Below are 21432 nucleotides of genomic sequence, written 5' to 3'. Positions count from 1 at the left end.
CGCGGGCCGCCGGCAAGGTAACGCGGGGTACCCCGACAAGTCGGGGGTGCGCGGCTCGGCTCGGGCAGCGCCCCCGGCCCCCTCCCCAGCCCGCCTCTCACCTGCCGGCCCCCCTCGCTCCCTCCCTCCCTCGCTCCCTCCCTCCCCCCGCCGCGCCCCCTCCGCGCCCCCCGCCCGCTCCGCCCCGCGCTGCCCCGCGCAGCCCCCGCCGCCGCCGGGCGGGCGCTCAGTGCTCCGCAGGTGGCCGCGCAGGTGAGGCGGGCGGGGGCGGCGGGCACCGCGCTCACCGACGGGGCGGGCGGGCGGCGGCGGCGCCGGGACGGAGCGTAGCGGGCCCGCGGCGCCCTGGCCAGGGGTGGTGAGCGCGGCCGGGCCGGGGCTGCCTCGGGATTTTTTTCCTTCCCTCTCTTCTCTTTTTCACTTTTATTTCCCTCCTCTTCGCCGTTCTCTCCTCCCGGGACGGGCCCGCTCCGCCGCGTCCCCGACAAAGTTATGCAACGCCGGGTCCCGGCTCTGCCACCCGCCCTGCGCCCGGCCCCGGCCCGGGGGGGCGCCGCGAACCCCGCCCGGCACCCGCGGGTCCCCGCTTTGCCCCGCCGGGGCAGCGGTGTCACAGAGCGGGGGCTGCCCCCGGGGCCGCCCGGGTCCCTCCGCTCCTTCCTCCCCTCCGGTTCGTCCGCGGCGTTTTGGGCGCTGCCGGGTCTCGCTCTCCCGCCGCGTCCCCCCGGGCGGGCCCGTCCCGGCTGCCCGCGCTGTCCCCGCTCGGCTGCCGGCGCGCTCTTCTTTTCCTTTTCCCCTTTTTAACTCTTATCCATTTCTAATTAAAACGTCCCCGTCTGCTCGCTTTTAAATTAATTATACTTCCCTCCTCTGATACCTCCTTTTGATTCCTAATCCAATTATCTTTTTAAATAATTGCTTTATCTCTCCCGATCGCCGGGCACTGTTGCCTCTCGGCACTTGCGCGCGGCTGGCCTTCGTTTAAACTAAAATAATAATAAAATAATAATAAAATTAACCATCGGGAGCCCCGCGCCGGGTGGGCGCAGCCCCGCGGGAGCCCGGGCAGGAGCCGCAGCCTCACCCGCTTCTCTCCGCTCTCTCCCCAGGCGCTCCGGCCTCGCCTCTGCGCGGGGAAGAAATCCGCCTGTTTCTCGATCTTCGTTGTTATTTTGATTTTTTTTTCTCCTTCGTTTTTATTTTTCTCTCACTTCACCTGCTATCTCTCGAGGACCTCGTGGCGGTGACGGCAGGACTGAACGAAAAAAACTCCTTTCAAGCCGACTTTGTGCTCCGTTTTTAAATTGTCGTTGGCTTTAAAATTTTTTTTTTTTTTTTGCCTCTTATTTGGGTATTTTTTCGGGGGCTCTTTTTCGTCAGTTTTTTTTTTTTTTTTCTTTAATTTCCCCCTTCCCCACCCCATACATTCGATTTGATTTTGATTTTTTTTTTTTCCTGCCGGACTTTGGAGGAAAACTGCCCGGCTTCTAGCATGATGTCTTACCTCAAACAGCCCCCTTACGGCATGAACGGGCTGGGGCTGACGGGCCCCGCCATGGACCTGCTGCATCCCTCCGTGGGCTATCCGGGTGAGTGCCGCGGCCCCAGACAGCGGAGGGGAAAATCTTCCTTCCATCCGTGCGGGTTTGGAGGAGCCGGTGGGGCCGCACGGCTGAGGGTGGGAGGCGGGCTGGTTGTTTGCCTCACCCCTGCCTGGGGATGTTCGGGTCTAGCTGAATTTTCCCCCTTCTCCCGGGGTGGCTTCGTTTTCCCAGGGATTTCTAAGGATAAAGAAGTTTCAAATTGAACAACAACCCCAAAAAAAGTAATTAATTTCCGCACAACGAAATCTCCCCGTGGCTCCCGCTGGAGCCAGGCCTGGCCCTTGCCCAGCCCTGTGCCCCTCGCCCTGCCCGCAGCGGGACGGGCTCGGGCCGCCCTGGCTCTGCGGGGTCGCTGCCGCCCTTGGGCGCTCCTCGGGCCCTGTCCCGGGACACCGGGGCTCCCTCCCCGTGCCGGGGCGTGCGGGGGGCCCGGCGTGACCGGAGGGCGCTGCTCATCCCGCAGCCACGCCGCGGAAGCAGCGGCGGGAGCGCACCACCTTCACCCGCTCGCAGCTGGACGTGCTGGAGGCGCTCTTCGCCAAGACGCGCTACCCGGACATCTTCATGCGGGAGGAGGTGGCCCTGAAGATCAACCTGCCCGAATCCCGAGTCCAGGTACCGGCCCTGCGCGGGGGAATCCTGCACCTCCGTGGGATGGGGCACGCAGGACCACCCCAGCCCAGCTGGTGCTGCTCAGACCGGCTGCTCCATCCGCACTCATGCTCCATCCATGCTCATCCCTCTTTCCTTGGGACAGGGATGCGTGTGGGGTCCCATCTGCTTGTCTGTCCCGCTGTGGGGACATTCAGCCCAAGAGGGAGCGTTTATCTTTATTTTTTATTCTCTTGTATTAATTTTATTTTTATTTATATTGTTCTGTCACCCTCCACCTGCTCCAGGGTATAGCAGCCCTACTACCTGGGTGCATCCCAGAGGTTGTTCCCTTTGGGCACTGGTCACTGGATACCCAGGAGGGCGGGATATGCGGGCAGCACCCAAAACAGGATCTGTCCCCTAAATCCATATTTTGTCACTGTGCCAGAGATATGCAGGAGCTGGGACGCCACAGCCTTTGGTCCTGGCCATCCTTGCCTTTGGCAGGCCGTGGGGTGTCCGGGCAGGGCTGGGGTTGTATCTGGGGTGTGAGGGGAGCGCGGTGTTAGTGGATACTGGGAGAACTGGTGCCAGGGTGAGGGTGGCTGAGTGCTCGCAGCCCCTTCTGGGGCTGTCTGGGCCCCTGCTCAGCCCCCCGCGCTCCTTGCTGCCCTGCGCCCCGTTTTCTCCCCGCAGGTCTGGTTCAAGAACCGCCGCGCCAAGTGCCGGCAGCAGCAGCAGAGCGGCGGCGGGGCCAAGAGCCGCCCGGCCAAGAAGAAATCTTCGCCCGCCCGGGAGAGCTCGGGCTCGGAGAGCAGCGGGCAGTTCACGCCGCCGGCAGCGGCCTCCAGCTCCGCCTCGTCTTCCTCCTCCAGCTCGGCCTCCTCGGCCCCGGTGGGCGCCCCGGCCTCGCTCAGCACCCCGGCGTCGTCCATCTGGAGCCCGGCTTCCATCTCGCCCGGCGCGGCGCCCGCGGGGGTGACGGTGCCCGAGCCGCTGCCGCCGGCCGCCGCCTCCTGCATGCAGCGGGCCGGCCCCGCCGCCTCGGCCGCCTCCGCCTCCTACCCCGTGTCCTACAGCCAGGGCGGCGGCTACGGCCAGGGCTACCCCGCGCCGCCCTCCTCGTCCTACTTCGGGGGCGTGGATTGCAGCTCCTACCTGGCGCCCATGCACTCCCACCACCACCCGCACCAGCTCAGCCCCATGGGCCCCTCCTCGGTGCCGGGCCACCACCACCACCACCCGCTGAGCCAGAGCTCGGGCCACCACCACCATCACCACCACCACCACCACCACCAGGGCTACGGCGGCACGGGGCTGCCCTTCAACTCCTCCGACTGCCTGGACTACAAGGAGCCCGCCGCCGCCGCCGCCGCCTCCTGGAAGCTCAACTTCAACTCCCCCGACTGCCTTGACTACAAGGACCAGGCGTCCTGGCGCTTCCAGGTCTTGTGAGGGAGCGGTCACCGTCCCCCAAGCTGCCACTGACCCACCCGGGGGCTCCCCACCGCCTCCCGGGCAGGACTCTGGGCTCTTCCTCCTCCTCCTCCTCCTCCCTCTTCGTTAGCAGTGGCGATGTCCTGGGGAGGTGCTGCCGCCCCCATCTCTACTGACTGATATTTATTTGCTTCCTGCACCACTCCACCAGGTTTATTATAATTGTTATTTTTTTAAACGCAACAGAAGAGGAGTTTAAAAAAAAAAAAAAAAAGAAAAGAAAATTAAAAAGCCAAGCGTGTCCCCCGCTGCCCCCCGGGCAGAGGCGCAGGCTGGCTCCTGCCCTGCCAGTGCCCCCGGCTTTGTGCGGGGACCCTCAGCCCTGCGGGTGTGGAATTCCCGGCTCGCCAGTCCTGTACAGCCTCTTGCCGCGGGGAGCGGCGGGAATTATGTAAATACTCGGTCCGTTCCAGTGACCACGATTATTTTTAGTTGATGCTGTTGGGTTGGCATTTATCTAGAGTCTAACATGGAACAGAACGTAAAAAAAAAAAAAAAATCTTTTTAAATTTCGATTTTCTTCCCTAAAAGAACGAATCTTTCCCGGTGTCGTGTCCTCCGTCCATCCTCGAGGGCTCCGCACAAGCTTGGCTGTGCCGTCCTGGGGCTGAGGGAGAGGGGGCATGGAAGCAGCCACGGGAGGTGTCCAGAACGGAGGCAAAGGGGGAGGGAGGAAAGGCTGCCCAGCTGATCCGCAACCTGCAGACCAAAAAACCCAAAACTTTTGGAGAAAAAAATTAATAAAAGGAAACAAACAAACAAAAAAGCTGCAAGAAAAAGTTTTGGTTTATTTTTTGGGGGGAGGGTTGCAGGGATAAGCAGCTCTGGTTGGGGGCTGGGGCGGGGGGGCGCACGGCTTTTCGGAGTGTGTTTTTTGGTTCGGTTTTCGTTTCGCTTGTTTCGAGCCCCTCGTGTCGGTCGGTCGGTGCGTGGGGCGGCTCGGGGCTGCAGCCCCGCGTTCCTGCCTGGGCCGGCGCTTCCCGCAGCGGGGACAGGGACAGTGTACGTGTGACTTTTGATGCCGTAACCCCTTCGACTGTAAGGCAACCCCCCTCCTTTCTCCCCGCCCACCCCAATAAAATCTAAACTAAAAAATGTAGTGGTGTCGTGTCCTCCTTCCTCCCTCCTGCCTCCTCTTCCTCATAAAACTTCCCTGGGGGGAGTGAGGAGCAGGGAAATATTTCCTGGGGGTTCCTAGCAGCTGGGGATGTGTGTGATGAGTTTGCGAGCGCTCCGAGGGGGTACCCACCGCCGCCTCTGCCGGTGCGGGCTGGGGTCCCGCTCCCACGTTAATTGGCGCTAAATTGGTTACGGATTTATCGGTGCCCCGTGGTGCCCAAGGGACGCGCGGGACGGGCGGGCACTGCCCGAAACTGCGATTTGTCCCCAGGGTCGGTGGCGCAGCCGCCAAACCCGGGACCCACGGGCGGGCCGGGGTGCCGGAGTGCGAGGGACACCCGGCCGGACCTCCGTCCCTCCGTCCCTCTGTCCCTCCGTCCCTCTGTCCCTCAGCGCGGGTTCAGCACTGGCGCTCCCAGCCACGACTCCCGGCCGTGCCATCCTCAGCCGCTGCCGGCCGCGGTCCAGCCAAGGGAGATGAATTTTTTTTCTCGTGACAATCTCGCCCTCTTTTCCCCCCACCCAGAGCTTCGCTTCAGTTGTTGGAAGCTGCCTGTTGGTGCTGGGGCTGTTCCTGCTCGCACAGGACCGGGGGTGCGAGTCGCTGCTCCCCTGCTTGGGGCATTGAAGCGCTGCTCGGGGAGCAGCCCCAAATCCCCATCCCACTCCCCGTGGTCCTGCAGTCGTGCTCACCGCACCTGGGAGCTCCGGGGCTGTGCCGTGTGTCCCCATCCCTGGTGTCCCCGCAGCCCCGGGACCGCAGAGGGCTGAGAGGGGCCGGTGCTCCCTCGGCTGCTTTGGGGAGGATTTCACCACCTCTTCCCGCCCCAGCATCCCGGGGAGAGCCATCGGGGATGCACTGCGATGCTGCGCCGGGAAAACAGCGGGATCAGCCCCGGGAGTCACCCGCGCCAGCCCCGTGCGACATCCCGGGGTCGTGGCCGTGGCAGAGCCCCGGGGCGGGGGTGGCTCCCGCACCCATCGGTGCAGCAGGGAGCTGCGGGAGGGCTCCAGGGGCTGAGTCAGTGTTAGGGCAGTTTTCTTTCAGTGGTTCTTTTCCTTGCTGTCTCCTTCTGTGCATGGATATGGATAAAAGAGATCTAAGTATTTTTTAAAAAGATATCTATACTTCCACTATGAAATAATTGTTCTCTTCTGCAATCACCAAAGTGTGGCTGTACAGGCAGTTTGAGTGAGGGCCACGTGTGCTGGTGCATCGGTCCATGCATCCCCAAGCCCTTCCTTTTAAAGGGGAAAAAATTTTCACAGCCCTCCTGGGGCTGGGGAGAAAAAAAAATAAATCTGTGCTGGGCACAAAATGAACCCGAGTTGCCCTCCCAGATTTAGTGAGCACTTGAGAGAGAAGATCCAGCAGGTGTACAACACAAAATCCCCCAGACACACACCTCCTCTTTAAACAAAAATGATGCACACTTCATCATCCTTGTAAACTGTGCTCCACTATAAATCAGTAAGTGATGCTGAGAGACACAGCCAAGAGGGGAGCCTGAATTTTGGTTTTGGTGACATGGTCCTAAACCTCTTCTTCCAGTGCCCCACAGTGGGGCTGGGCCAGGGCTCTGCTCTGGGATGTTGGACTCCAAGGGATGCTCGTGTCCCCGCACTTTTCCCCCCGCTTTAGGCACCAGGAACACCAGGTGCCACTGATCAGTGATTCATCCAGCAATTCCCATGCTGCAGTTTGGGCTTTTTCCTGTCCCACTCACACAGACCTGGAGCATGGTGTTGGAGCTGGTGCTGAGCACAGGTGGTTTTGGAGCACGAGAGGAGACCTGGTCAGATCACACCAAGTCATGGCTGTGCCCTCAATGCTCAGCTCCATTTGTTTCATTTTTTTCCAGTCGGTGCCAGCAGGGTGGGCAAGACTTGACTTCCCAAGCGGGTGTTGGTGGGTGAGCACAGGCTGGGAAGGGTCATGCCTGCGTTTGGGGGAGCTCAGCACCCTCCCTGTTTTGCAAACCTGTCCCAGTGTGGGCTCCCTCCAGGCTGGCACAGGCACTGCCACCCGAGCATGAGTCACGGCAGGTAAGGTGGCACGGCGCCTGGTGCCCGGCTCCAGGGGCAGGCACCAGCAGGATTGCCAAGCTTTTTAGGGCAACCTGGTTCTGAGAGAGCTGCCTACTTGGCTCGTGCCTTACCTCTCCAGCAAGAAGGCTGCTGGGTGCATGGCTACCATTATTATTTAATTTTTTTTTTAATACAATTTGCACTTGCTGCTGTAGCACGGAGCTGCCGGGACCGGGGGCCGCAGAGCCGAGGGCTGGCTCAGCCCCCAGCTCCTGCCCCTGCCCGAGCAGCTGCCTCTGCCAAAGGCACCTGGGGCTTTCCTGCAGCAACTGAAGGGCCAGGATGTGGGGTGAGCAGGAGGAGGGACAGAGGGGAGAACATTCCTGAGCTTGGGCTGCCCTTATCTTCTATGCTGGTGCTTCACGGACCTGGAATAATCCATGACCTATTTGCTGTTAACAGAGCATTTGCTCTGGGTTGTGTCCCTGCTTTGCTGTTGAACCCCTGCGTGTGGCAGGGAGCTGGGACAGGTGGTGATGGGAACACCCTTAGTGGGCCATGCAGAGGTGGGCAGAGGCTGGACAGGGTTGCTGCTGGCTGGGGTGAGCAACTCCTGTTTTGGGTGCAGGAACTCAAACCATCATGGCTGAGCATGACTTAAACTATCAAAGAATTTTAACTAAAAATTCTGTTGTAAGTTTTAGAAGTTGTGCCCACTAACATGACTTATTACAGTTATTTTGTAGGCAGCCTTCCTGGCAGGGAGCAGAGAAAACAGGTGATTATAGCTGAATAAGGAACCACTGGTTTGTGGTTTTCCCTGTGCTGACCTCTGTGTTAGCCAGTCGCTGCTAATTCTTACACTTTGAGCAGCAATTAATGCACATAAAATCCCGTGTTGGTTCCAAACCTGTTTTGATTCTGTCAGTGAAAAGTCTGCAGGTGAACCTCCCAGAGGAGGAAGCTGCTGTACCAGAGAGCTCTCCTTTCATGTCGCACTGGCAAGCACAAAATGCTGTGGGGAAGGAGGAGGGTGAAAATGGTCACAGGGATGAAGCCTAAAGGGAAACATCTGCCTATTTCCAGTTAAACCCCTATTCAACACTTCTTTTTTTCCTGGACAGACAGGACTTTTCCAAGAAAACCATGTGAGGATATTTTTAATGAAAAACTGCAATTTTAGGAAACAGCATTCCGGACCTTATGTACATTTCTGGTATCACTTCCTGTATATTTTTAAGCTGAAATCCTCTTAGCATGCAAAGTAAATAGATTATGATATACTGAAGGATTAAGAATCACTGTCTGGTGTCAGATTAATCCCTCATATAGACCATCACTTGTACTGACAGAAATATGGCTGCAATTCAGCAAAATAGCTGTATGGCAGGGCCATGTGCTGCAGCCTCTTAGGCTGAACGAGCCCCTGTCACCGTGGTCCAGCGCCGTGCTGTGTGTTCTCCAGAAATTCCACTTCAATCCGTGGGACATTTAAGGCACCAGCCCGGCCGTCACCACCTCGGCTCTGCAAGGCAGCAGCTGCTCTGTTCCAAAGCTCTCTTTATTTGTTTTGCCCTGTTGAGTGTACAAAACCCTGTGGGCTGCAAGCCCTTGGCTCCCTTCAAACCTCCAACCAAAGTGTCTCTTTCAAATACATGCATGCAAAGGTGTAGATTGGGATGAAGTGCCAAAAGGGTGCAACCAAAATCACCCATCAGGCAGCACAACTTTGACTCATAGGGGAAAGTGGACCGCAAATATTTTATTTGGGCAAAAGGAGAATTTTTGTTAATGAAATACTTCTAATGGCTTGTGGGTTTCGGTTTTTTATTTTTTTACATTGTGCCTTCATTTTCAGTCTATTGTACAGATTTGTTCACTGCATAAAAACCAACTTCAAGAAGCTCGCTGGCTTTGGGTTTCAACCCAAAGTACTGCCCAGAAAGCTCAAGATTAACCCACACACGTGCCTGTGACAGAGCACAAAAAATCCGTGTCCATACACTCTGCACTCCATCGGGTGGTGGGAGGAAGGACCCACGATGATGCTCGCCCCTCTTCACTGCCAGAAAAAGACAGAGAGGGCTGGCACAGGTCCCCTTCTCAGTGCATTTTCTCTTTGTGGCTAGAGGAGGGAGATTAAAATCTGGACTCCAATGGAATGATGCTTAAGAGGCTCCGCATCTTTTTTCAAGGCAAAATAATGGTTATTCAACTAAGATGATATATCTAGATATGAAAATTGAGAGCATTCTTTGAAAAATGCGGCTGACTGTGAAAGGCTGCTCTTTCACAGAGGTATCCTGAGTGAAGATCTTATCTGCTGGTATCTCAATAGGACGGTTTTCAGAGCCTTAAGTGGAAATTCAAATCTGCTTCCAAGTGAAGATTGTAAAAACATATAATGCATAGAGAATTACAGACTTCCTCCTGAAAAGCTTATGGATTCATCCAAGAAACCCCACCAAATTTTTCAGCACTGAGTTTGTCCAGTAAATGGGGATCACCAATTACTTTTTTGACACCTTTGATGAAAATGTCACCAAGTTCCCTTCCACATGCAAACACAGGGCACTTTCTGTGTGGACATATCAATATGAACTCAGAAATAATTTGGAGATCTAAGAACAGGATATTTTCTAAACCTAGTACTTTGTCATCTGCCAGTGGTCAGACCCAGGGCTGGCTGGAAGTTTGCTGAAGGGCTTCCTGTGAACTTCAGCACCTCAGTGAGGTTTCCTCTTCTCTGCTTTGGCAGCTCAGTCACACTAGCCCAAAATGCACAATTTGGAGAGACCCACTGTCTCCAGTCTCCTGTGGGGGAAAGACAGGCAGGATCAAGCAGGCTGCAGGGAGAGGCACTGGGGGATGGAAACACAGGAATCAAAACACCACCCCAACCCAGGGAGAAGAGACAATTGTTGACCCTGCCCCACTGTGGCCTGGGGATGAAGGATGTAGCCACAAAACCATTCAAGGTAAGGCATTTCTCATCTGTTTTTAAGCCCCTTCACACCCCTCTGACCCTGCTGTTCCTGGGAGAACCAGGGGCTGCAGCTCCAGGGACCGTGCATGGTGTCCCCTGGGATGTGAGGGGCTGGCAGCCGAGGCTCCACCTGCCTTTGAGATCCCTCACGTGGTGCTTGGAAACCTATTGGCAAAAGTGAAACTTTAGGTTTTTGTTACCTTTTAATTAAGCTGGGTTAATGCCCACATGTGGCCAGCCAGGTTTTAAAGTGGGGATGGCATTTGGCATTCCTCACACAATGCACATGAGTGATTTAAGCACAAATCCCCATCCTGCATTCTGTGCCTGTGCAGGGTGGAAGCCTGAGCCCTCTGGGTGTTCAAAGGACATGGAGATGGGGAGAATGTGTGCCACCAGCAGAGGTTATTTCATAACCCGGGCTAGGGCTAGCGTGCCTGCGAAATGCATGAAATGCTTTGCCTTGGAAAGAGATGCAGTCTAGTGAGTCATTGCTTTCTTTTGAATTACAGATGAGTAGCCAGCCCTTCATGATGCAAAGAAAAAAACTAGGTGTGGAGCTGGAAACAAAGGGAAACGTGTGTTTGTCCCGTCTCAGAGGGCACAACACGCTGGCTGGCGTGGGAAGAGGGGGTGGGCTTGGGCCCAGGAGGTGGCTGTGTCAGGCTGTGTCAGGCTGTGGGAGCACTGGTGAGGGTGCACAGGACTCATGTGAGTGACTCCCTGGCTCCCTGACTTCAGGGAAGATAAAAAAAAAATCTCCCAACTCTTGAAGTTTCACAAGGAACCTTTACCAGAGCAGCAGCTCCATCTCATGGCATGTGCACTTCAGCACAGAGACAGAGATCTCCCTCCAAAACAGCATTCCCTCCATGACTTCCCTATGTCAGTAGATGGAGGGAGCAGTAAAAGGGCAATGGCTCCAAACAAGCTCTGCATGGACACTGAGCTTCCAGCCCATGGCTTGGCTCTTCCCTTGCAGGGAGATGGTGAGAGGTGGCCCTGATAAAATACAAGCCCTTGAAAACCCTCAGAGGTATTTGAAGATGATTTGAAAGTGTCCCTGATGTCCCAGCTGAACCAGTGCTTGCATCCCAGACCCCATCAGGTTACTCCAGTGTGGAAATGTGAAGCACAGCTTCACCACTGGGACTTCTGCTCAGCAAGGCACCTCTCCCTTCAGGGAGGTTATGAGGTGCCTTTCCTTGGCAGCAGCCCTCATGGTGGGGCTGTGTGTATGTGCCTTGGGTTTTGGGTGGTTTCAAGCTTTCTGTGGGCTCTCCTGGCTCTCTGAATGACACCTGCTAGAGGCTTCAAAAAACATGATTTCTTTTCAGTAAAGCCCTGAGGAGCATCAGTGGCTAAAGGTAAGGAAGAGGTGGCTCTTTTGTCCCCAGAACTGTGTCAGGGCCTTATGCAGAGGGGTTTCTGCTGGTGGCTGCTCTGGGGACAAAGAGGGGCAGGTGAATGCAGGCTGGAAAAAGATCCCGCAGCACGTTTGACCACGTAAGAGTTCAAGGCTATTTGGGTAGGTCTCTGTTACTCAAGGTGCAGGGTCCAGAGTGCATCAGGTGGGTATCTGACCAGGGTTTGTGATTTGTGATTTGTGCCTCTGTCTGGGGAGATGTGAAGAAGAACCCAGCCCTGCAGACCTACCTATTTGCTTTTTAAAAAAATACTTTTAAAAAAATCCTATTTGCAAACCTCTCTGGTCACACTAAAGCAGACCTGGCGGTGTCGCGTGGGAAGCCTGTGATGTGGCACGAAGTTTGCAGAGGTGTTTAATGTTAACCAAAGGCTGAAGAGTGGTAATGACTGGAATCCTCCTCTGATATTTGCACCTTTCTGCTGGACCACCCCAGCAATAAAAGGTGCTGTGATAATTTGATGAGAGCTGATTTTCATTGTGCAGGCAGAGAGCTGTCCAGGAACAGGGGCAGCCAGCACTGCAGTGCTGCTCCCTATGGTAAGGAGCTGCTGGTCCTCCAGAGAAGGAAAACATGAATATCCTGACAGGAGAGCATCTACTTGTGCCCTGGAGAGTTCAGATCGTGGGGTTTTCATGGTAATGATGTGGTCCCGCTCCGGCAGGCGAAGGGAGGAGCGGTATGGGAAGGCACACCCTGTAATTGAAAAGCCACTAAGTCATCCCAGACCTGCAGGGATGGCAGCATGGAGGCAGTGGTTTGCTCTGTCTCCACAGGTCTGAGGCAGAGCAGAGGATCCTTCTGCTCTCCTGGAGTGGGAAATACAGAGACGCCTCTTCCCCGTGCTGCTGTACTGCTCCCAGGAGGCTACGCTTTTTCTCCTGGGATTATTCCCAAGGGCATGATGAAGGTGGGAAAGGACAAGAAGGAAGAAAAGAAACACTTTTCACAAGAGAGGAGAATAAATGAAGAAGCCCCAGGAAATTATTTTAAACACCTGTTTTATTTAGATGAAGACTGCCTGGTACCTGCAGGAATGACTAGGAGGAAGGACATGCCTGTTGCTAGGATCCATGGGTACCACTGCTTTTCACTGGGAATGCCTTGTTCCCCTTGAACAGCACAACATAAAACCATTCTGGGTGATAGACAATCCACTGAGTGATAATAGATTATCACCTGGCAGTTATAAGGAGCCATTGGCTTCAGCATCTTAAATTGTCTGGATCAGTCTCTGGTCCAGGATCAAGAGAGCAGTTGAGATTAACATTTTCCAAAGGGTCTTGTTTGTACCAAGGTAGGTGACCAAGGTGTTTGGAGCCTTGGTTTCACTGATCCATCTCTGGGACCTGCTACATGGAAGCTCTGAACCAACCTACACAGCTGCTCAAGATTATCAAATCCCAGAATAACGCAGAGCAGGAGGGGCCTCTGGGAGCACCCTGCTCAGAGCAACAAGGCTGGGCTGACTCTCAAGCAGCACAGTCCTCCAGGCCACCCTAATCTCACCTCCAGGATGGAACACGAACACCAAATCCTGGCCACTCCAATATTGAGCACGGGATGCTCACTTCTCACCTGCTTCAGCCCTGCTGCCTGAGGAGCCATACCCACACAAGCCATGCACACGACAAGGAAAGCTGCAGGTTATCCTCATTCCTCCACCATCTGTCCTCAATCCCCACCGTTGTGATCAGTGGTGGATCCTCTGGCCCGCCTAAAACCTGTCTGGCAAAGCCACCTAAGGCAGCATTGTCCTATTGCCAGCTGAGAAACCTCAGCAGCCCTTGCCCACGATCACCCTCCCACCACTGGGCTGCAGGCAGGACACAGGTGACCTGTGCTGGTGCTGGGGGGACACAAAGGACCCCCATGGGAGCACAGTCTCGTCTCTGAGCTACTACTAACGCTCTCCTCCAGAAAACAAATCTTGTTCAACAGCTTGAGCACTGCTTGGCTGTGTGACAGCCAGCTGCTCTGGCAGGTCACTGGGAACAGTTTGTTGCACGATCTCCACAGTTTCAGGGAGGAGAAGCTTCCTCATAGCTGAGAGCAGCAGCGAGTGAGGAGCTCATGTGCTGTGATGCACCTACAGAAGGCAGGCCCGTGTCAGGTCCATCCCTGCAGAGGCCTCAGTGGCCCTTTATGCTGGGAACAGGTCACCCCTGGCTCCAGCCTTTCCCCAGCAAACTGGCAAAGGAGGGCAAAGCAAATCCTCTGGCTCCCAGCTGCAGGGATCTTCCTGCAGAATTGCCTGTGCAAGAAGGGCCGGGTTTTGGGTGTGCTCCCCTGGGTGGCACCAAGCCCAGTATTGTGCGAGCTCCGGCTGAAGCAATGCGGGAAGTGGAGTCAGGGGGACGCCAGCCCGGGAGGCAGCGGGGTGAAAGGGGGACCTCAGGAATGGACCTCAGGAGTGCAGCAGCATGCAGCAGGCTGCTGGTGGTGTCCAGGGAAGAGCTGCTGATGGTGGGTTTGGGATGGATTTGGGATGTGTTGGACTAAAGCCACAGGTCGGTCCAGCTGGAAGGGTCTGGTCTGATTTGCTGGGTGCTGGTTCCCGTGCTGGTACCCAGCTGCTGCAAGAATTCTGAATTTCCACATGCCATTAAAAGTCAAGACAAAATGTTGATGGAAATGTTTTCTTTATGGAAATGTAACTTTATGGAAGCATATAGTTAGTGTTACATGGGTGGCTGTCCTTCTCCAAAAACCTTGGTGTGCACTAGAGGCTCCCCTTACCCTGCCAGCCATGTTCCTCTGCAGCCCAAAGCTGCTGCTTCCCTTCCCTGCGTCCAGAGCAGCTCAGATGGACGTGCCCCATTTTCCTGTGCACAAGCAGCTCTGTGATGTGTGCTGAAATCAAAACACTACTCCCAGGTCACAGAGGTCACACTCTGACCCACCAGCTTTTAGCAACAGTGACCACTCAGTTGCAGTAACTTTCTGGAACCAAAAAACGCTTTAACCACTCCCTTGGGTAAGTCCTTAATGATATGATGGCAAAGCTTTCTTCTGTGCATCATTCTCCTTATACAGCCTGAATGTCTGGGCTTGTGGATTTCACTGTTATAGTCCAGAGATTTCAAATGAACTTCTCAGTTTATTAATTAAACTGCTTATGTGAATGCAAGGACATCTTCCCCAGAGCTTGGGGAGGAACAGCTGGCTGACCCAGCTGCAAACCCAGGAATCCTCTCAATGTCTCCAGACCATCCTTGCTGCTGTGCTTTACTTCACTCTGTGTCCTGAGGCCACCAAGATCACCCAAAGGCAAACAGAGAGGTCCTGTGAGATGAGGATTTCCCTCTGGTGCGACCCTGACGTGGTGAACTCTGGCCCCTGGTCCCCAGCCTGTGCCCATCCTCCACCCAGTGCAAAGGCACAGGGGCCTGCAGGAAGCTGCAGAGGTGGGGCCGCTGTGTGTTCTTCCTCAGTGCTTCAGGACTGGTAGAACAGCTCTTAGAGCACAATTTTACTTGGCACAGGCTGGTTTTGTAATGAAAGAAATAAATAAGTGCCATCCTGCTCTGCTGGAAGGTTGAAGTGTTTCTTTCAATTTTTTTTTATTTTTTTATGATCTGTTTGCACTGAGGCCAAACACTGAATACTTTGGCCTCAAAAATAAAAGTTTAGACAGGAATTGTAATTGGGAGAAGGCTAAAACACAGGCACTCTTGTGCCCTCATTGGTGCTGCCACGAGTTATTTTATCATTTGTTTTATTTTATTGTAGTTTTTCCTGTAGTGTAGAACTGAGGCAGCGTGTTGGTGCTGCATGCTGCTGACTCACCAGCTCTGCAGAGAGGCTCACCCTCTATCTGTGCTCTCTGTGCACCCCCACTGACTCCCAACACCTGGGATCCCAAACCAGGCCAGGAGGGAATGTCCCCGTGGCAGATGAAGGACATGGGGGGCAGGGCAGGTTTCCCTTCTCCTCCTCTCCCCCCACAGTGAGTTTCCTGCAGGCTGGAAGCCTGAGCTGGTGGAGGGACAAGGCCTGGAGGCTGGCCGTGTGGGAAGGGATGCAGCACCTCACAGTTAAATCAGTTCAGAGATATAATGAAACCATAGGGAAGCATTTCACCCCTTTTCCCTGCAATTTTCCTCTTGGAAGTGCCAAGCCAAGTGCTGGTTAGCTCGTGTAAGATAAATGTGGCTGGAGGATGAGAGCTTCATGTGCTGTGCTCAACACAAAGCAGCAGGTGAAGCCCTACTCTAGCAGAACCATAGAGGAGGATTTCTACCAATTCCAGCAAAAGCCCTGCAGGCAGACAGCTTGCATGGACAGGCTTGGGGAGTTTCAGGAAGCTTCAAAATAGAGTAAATAATAATAAGCAGAAATAAAATAATAAATCAGAAATGCGTTACCTGCTCTGAAGGAACGGCTTTCATATTTCCTTCAAGGAAAAAAAAATTAAAACACCCACCATGTTATTTACATTCCATTTAACTCACTGAAAAACCCAAACAAACAGAGGTATTACTTTCACTTTTTTGATAAAGAAAGCTATTTTATATCATGCTATTCAATGGATGAATTAAAATACTTAATATATTGCATATACAAGTCTATACACGTAGGATATGTATATTCCCTCAAACACCACAAGTTAAAGCAACCATGATTTTTGTGGCAGTGTGGAGATGCAAGGCCAGCAGCAGATCAGGGATCCCAGGTAGTCCTGAGCTGTTTCAGGACTGGGATGGGCAGGCTGGGACAGTCGTGGCTGCAGCACGCCGCTCTCTCTGCAGTGGGGGAGCCCTGGGGTGGTGGGGCTGCCTGCCTGAGTGCTCACCTCTGTCTTGGGAGGGCTGTGTGCTGCCAGCTTGCTGCAGGAGCTGCTTCAGGATGAGGCTTCATGTTACAGCTTGAGCTGAATTAACAGCTGCCAACATCAAAAAGAAGTCCTGCTGCAGGCAGTGTCCTTCTGCCCCTTGCTTGGTGCTGTCTGTGGTGTCTTCTAAACCCCACACAGGGCAGGTTGGTTCATGGGATGGACAGAAGCCCACGGGAGAGAAAACTAACAGCTTTTTTGGGTTGGGTTAATGTGCTGTCAGCTCCCTGCATGGTCCCAAGAACGTGAGTAGACGAAGGTGGTGAGGGGGCAGCAGGACTGATCCGTTGTGGCAGTGGCAAGTTCAGCTTCACTGCAAGTTGGAAGTGTATCCATAACTGGCTTGTTTGAAATAATCTCTTTCAGCTGTGGCTGTAGGAACCACCTGGCCTCCCCATGCCTGGAGACTGGCTCTGTTCCTACCTCCCTGTCTGTACAGCGACGGGACACCCGGAGAGGGCAGGAGATAAAACCCTCGTCTCACCCCTTGTGCAAACACTCTGACCTATCCCTGCCTGACTTCCTTCATGGGACAGCTCTTTAACCACGACCTTCTCATGCTGGCCTCCTCCTCTGCTGGACTGCTGCACTCCCTGGGCTCTGCTGTGATGGGAATGCCAAGTGCTGCCAAAGCAAGGCAGCCGCCCTCGCTTCTCCCAGTGCCGCAGGAACCGCGGGCGCTGCTGCTGCTGCCCCAGCCACGGAAGCGGGCAGGCTCTGCTGCTGCTGCTGCACACAGTAACAGAGCCACAACAGCTGGGAGTAACAAAGCCTGCCCGTCTGTGTTAAATCAGGGATACTGCTGCAAGATAAGGAGATTCAGGTGATTGGTTGACTTATTCTACTTTCCATGAGCCAGTAGCTGAGTCCTCCCTGCTAGGAATACACAAACCGAGCTCATGCTGCAATGCCTTGTTTTTTCTCCTGGACCCAAATGAATGTTCAAGATATGAATTACCAATATTTCTAGCTTCATCCCTCTGTGCATATTTGAAAAAGACTTGTTCACTTACCTTCCTGGCTGCTGGAAAATGTTTTCTTGATCAGGGAGGTGGTGTGGCCATCCGCTCCAGGCTCAGCGTCTTCTGCTTGTCTGCAGCTGGTGGGTCTTGGAAAACAAAACAGAAGTGATAGAAGGAGAGGGAGCAAAAATGCCTGCAGAGCTGGGGAGACACTGTAGAGCAGAGTAAAGCTGTTCTGTTTGTTTTCTATCTTTTTAAGTATACAGCAGCCTGTGCAATTTCCTGGCTACAAACTGCAGCTCTTTTCCATCAGATGCCAGTAGGTTTGTTGACTGAGCGTCACTAGGATCGCTCATTTGGCCATGCAGTCGCTCCAGCACTGTCCTGTCATTCAAAGACGAGGTATAAAGCTGGTGGTGTTTTGAGTAATTACAGTTTTGTTAAGCAGGACAGGCTGGGGACATGTAACACACATAGCAGGCACCAGGCACTGCTGGCAGCCCTGCACAGAGGAAGTTGGGCAGATGCCAGGAGAGGAAGATATCAGACTCAAAATACAGCACTGATTTTCTGAAATTTTTGTCTCTACACCACTTTCATCACTGAAATCCGAGTTGTGAAAGAGGTGCAGGGAGGAAGGCATCAACTATTTGTTATGGAAGATGCAAACTAAATTGTTGGGGTGTTATTATTTTGTTTTAGTTTTTTGGGGATTTTTTTTTGTTTTGCTAGTCTTGGTTTCCTCAGCCATCATCAATGTCTGCTTACACAGCCATGTGGAAAGGCAATCCATTCCCAGTGCAGTGGAAATGGAAACCTGGAGGCCACATTGTGCCACCTTGGCTTGCTGACTTGCTGCTTGTCCTGCCATCCACAACCTGCCAGGCACTGGTGAAGTCCAAGGGAGCATTGCTTTCATCAAGAATGAGTCAAGTAGAGAAAATAAACTAAACATCCAATGCCAGGCCAACTGGGAACCCTTTTGGGAGGATTCTCATCATCTGGGTAGCTTTTCCTCCTCAGTGGATGTAGTCATGTTTGACTCAAGTAGTGTTTTACTCAAGGGTGACTTTCAGCTACAACAGCAGTGCAGCTGTGAGAATAAAAATGTGAATGCTTTTGTGCAGCAACCAATTTCTTCACTACCACAGTGCAAAATCTCATTTAGCTTTGATAATACAAATAATACATTCCAGACATAAAAAGCCCTTTATTACTGGTGAGAACATAAATAATTAAAGAAAAAGCTGAGTTTTTCCTCATGCTTTTGTCTTCCCACTACCAGCCAGAAGACAGCTATGCAAGCAGCTGGGCGCATGTAAAGCAACTAAAAGCACCTCTCTTCATCAGCTTTCTAGAGACATTTTTAAGCTGCAGTAATGCAACTCTCCCATCACACTAAGCTTTATTGGTTCAGTGTAAGAAACTAAGAAACTTCATTGGAGACCAGATTATGCTGGTTGCAAAAGCGGGGGGATTCTTCTGCTCTTCGACCCCATTATCTCCTCTGTAGTGTCTTGATCAGCTTTCTTACACACAGCCTTGGATTCTGCCGAGACCCGCAAATTGCTTTTTTGGCTGCCAAATTGCCATAACCCTTCTATTTTTATATTTTAAAAGAGCTTAAAACCCTCCATCCTCTTTGGATGTGTCTTTAAAATTGACCAGTACTGGGAGGATTTCATGTATATCCAAAGGCTTAGAAGAAGATGTTACCTCTACTGAGCTTCTAGTTTTACAGTCAACAGACATGAAAAGCCCAGCAGGGATAAAAGGAACTTAACCAGTTCAGTCTAATGCATATAAATCTACCTAAGAGCTCAAGGCACTGGAAGTACTCAATGCACTACATTTATCTGAGTCTAAGATACAGAAATGGGTCTTCAGCCCACATGCCACATGTCCCATTTTGATGCCAAGTTAATATGAATTAAGAGACTGAGATGAATAAACAAGGTCAGTCTGGGCTGGGCCAAGTTGAATCAATGTAAAATAATTGTCAGTATTTTCTGTCAGCAAGGCTGGTTTATCTTGGCTCAGGATTCTCAGTGCTATAGATTATAAAATGTTTTCAGTGGAACAGTTGGCAGACATTTTATTGATTTTTCTTTGTTTTGTGAATGCTGGAAAAATTTCCATTAAGTATACATGCCATTCATGTGATGAAGCCAAATTGCTTTTTCAAACTTTTCTTTCTTCAAGTGTGCTAATGCGTTAATACATTAGCAATCTAATTTAATCAAGAGGACCTTTGTGTGGAATCAAGAGGCCATGGAACACACCTTGATGCATCTTGAGCACTTATGGGCTAAGAAGAGTTAATTTTGTATTTTCAAGGTGCAGTGTGCACACTGACTGATTAATTTGCCCCTCTGAATTTGGTAATGCACTATCTCAGTTTTACAGATGTAGAAATTGAGAGTGCAACTTTGCACAAAGCCATTTATATCTGCCTGCTGTTGCATTCTTGAGGCACATGAAGCTCCTGGGCTGAGCAGTGGCAAAGAATGAGAAGGAAGAGAAGAAAGAGAAGGAAAGAGAGGGAAGGCTGCAGCAGCCAGGCAGGAAGAGCACTGGATCCAGCTGAGCTGCTGGATCCCACTTCTGACATGAATTTCCTCCACCACATCACCACATCCCTGCATCACACCCATTAACAGTTGATTTGGAACTGAAAACTGCTCAGGCAGATAGAGCAGCTGGTAGGATTACACCTGAACCTGGCAGATGCTATCCCTCAACCTATATTCCTGCTATTTTATGACTGGGTTTGCTTCCTGGTTAGAGAGGACTTTTGAAACAGGTAGAAGCCGTAACAGTGATGAATGCTTACTTTATTTGCACAGAACAGTCAGGTAGGAGTAAGAAATCCATTTAATGGGGTTTTTTTAATGTGACATACAAAAGGGGATGCCGTGGGATAACTCTAATTCCCTCCCTCTATGCTGATTTAATAACCAACATAAAGAAATGAAAGATGCTGTTAGAACTTCCTAAGGTTTGGTCAGTGATGCTACAGATTCAAAATATACAGACATGCTCATGAGATTAATTAAAAACTTTGTAGAGAAGTAGGAATGTGTGTATTTTTAAGGACATAACCAACAAGAAAGTTTTATGGTAAAAATCACTGTGATGATAAACACTTTTTCCTCCTATCCTAATCACTTGTATTAAAATAATAGAGAGCCTAATTAAAATGGGAGTAGTTCCGGTTTAAGAAATGGGGACTAGGTAGATGGATAATGAGCTAAAAACCCCTCCAACCCAGCTTCACACACTGCCAACAAATGGAAGATACTTAAGCCCACAACACATTATGGTAAGCAAAGAGAATGAGACACTGATGGGGAGGAAACCCACACTGCAGCTTCCAGGGCCAGCGGCAGAGGAGTGAGTGCAGTCACGGCTCTGTGTGGCTCTGGTGCCAGACTCTGACATGGTCCCAGGCACTCTCTGGTTGACCCATCAGAAACGAGCTGTCTCACAGGCCCCTGATCAGCTCCTTTGTGTGGCTGAGAGGATCAGCATGCTACCTCGGTCCTCTGAACAGCAGAATTCAGAATATCCTCCTCAAGTTCCAGCTTCTGCTGCAGGGTTATGCTGATCAAAACATTTTCATAAACAGATAACAAAAGTAAAGGGAGGACAGGAACTTCCAGGCTAAAACATAGCTGACACTTGGAAGGAGAGAAGGCAATGGTCAATGCCAAACGTAAGCCAGAGGTGAGATCTTTATCTTATAAAATTATTCACTGGACTGTGCATTGTTGGTGGTGTTTAACTGTCCTTTTTATGTTAGAGTGAAAGAAATCAGGGAGCAAATGAATCGCTGCTTTCTGTAATGTTGTCTTGAAATCTTTACTGCCCATAACTTTTTGTGTGTGTATGGCTCAGGAAGCTGACTACAGCTCTCCACTGGCAGCAACACCACTGCTGCTTCCATAAATCATGGAGATAAATCAAGAATAAGTTCTTAAAGAAATAAACCCTTGAGATTGTTTTATGAATTACTATTTTGCTTCCAGCCTCTTCTGTCCATTTTCTGTCCCTGTCTTCATCCCAGATTATGGCTTTCCTGGTTAAGCAAAGGAGATGATGATGTGAAGAGTTAGTTGAAGTGATTTTTTAATCACGCAGCCTGAAAACTGGGCTCCAGTTACACATATGCAGATGTCAAACTCCCTGAAGGGCATCAGAAACAAGGTGTGTTAGGCAAGTGAAACATAAGTGTCTTCTGTTAGTCTTCACAGGGCTCTTGCTCATGACTTCTACCTAGATGTAACTCATGAGATATGCCCCAGCTGTCCCAAGAGCTGAAATACAAGGAAGAAAGAAATACGTGCTGGAGATGAGCTTTCAAAATTGAGTGAAATGCAGA

At 52.1% G+C, this 21432-nt stretch overlaps 2 protein-coding genes across 9 annotated transcripts in view; one reads left to right on the top strand and one right to left on the bottom strand.

Annotated features, from left to right (window-relative positions):
• The first annotated feature begins 1113 nt into the window (after window positions 1-1113).
• OTX1 (orthodenticle homeobox 1) lies at window positions 1114-4460 on the top strand. Its single transcript, XM_063153497.1, has 3 exons — window positions 1114-1589; window positions 2068-2219; window positions 2895-4460. The coding sequence occupies exons 1-3, from the start codon at window positions 1493-1495 to the stop codon at window positions 3651-3653; spliced, it is 1008 nt and encodes a 335-aa protein (XP_063009567.1). The 5' UTR covers window positions 1114-1492; the 3' UTR covers window positions 3654-4460.
• Window positions 4461-7973: 3513 nt separating this feature from the next.
• Window positions 7974-21432, bottom strand: part of WDPCP (WD repeat containing planar cell polarity effector) — a 148301-nt gene continuing 134842 nt past the window's right edge. For all 8 annotated transcript variants that reach the window (XM_063152336.1, XM_063152338.1, XM_063152334.1 and 5 more), the window contains 3 exons: window positions 17103-17197; window positions 15623-15651; window positions 7974-9656 (listed from right to left, as the gene is read on the bottom strand). In XM_063152336.1, the coding sequence (XP_063008406.1) occupies window positions 9606-9656; window positions 15623-15651; window positions 17103-17197 (175 nt within the window). In that variant the 3' untranslated portion in view covers window positions 7974-9605. The remainder of the gene's footprint in view (window positions 9657-15622; window positions 15652-17102; window positions 17198-21432) is intronic.

The sequence above is a fragment of the Melospiza melodia genome, chromosome 3 (assembly GCF_035770615.1).
Source record: "Melospiza melodia melodia isolate bMelMel2 chromosome 3, bMelMel2.pri, whole genome shotgun sequence".
NCBI lineage: Eukaryota > Metazoa > Chordata > Aves > Passeriformes > Passerellidae > Melospiza > Melospiza melodia.
Note: the sequence above shows the minus strand (reverse complement) of the source record. Positions and strands in the feature narration are given on the sequence as shown.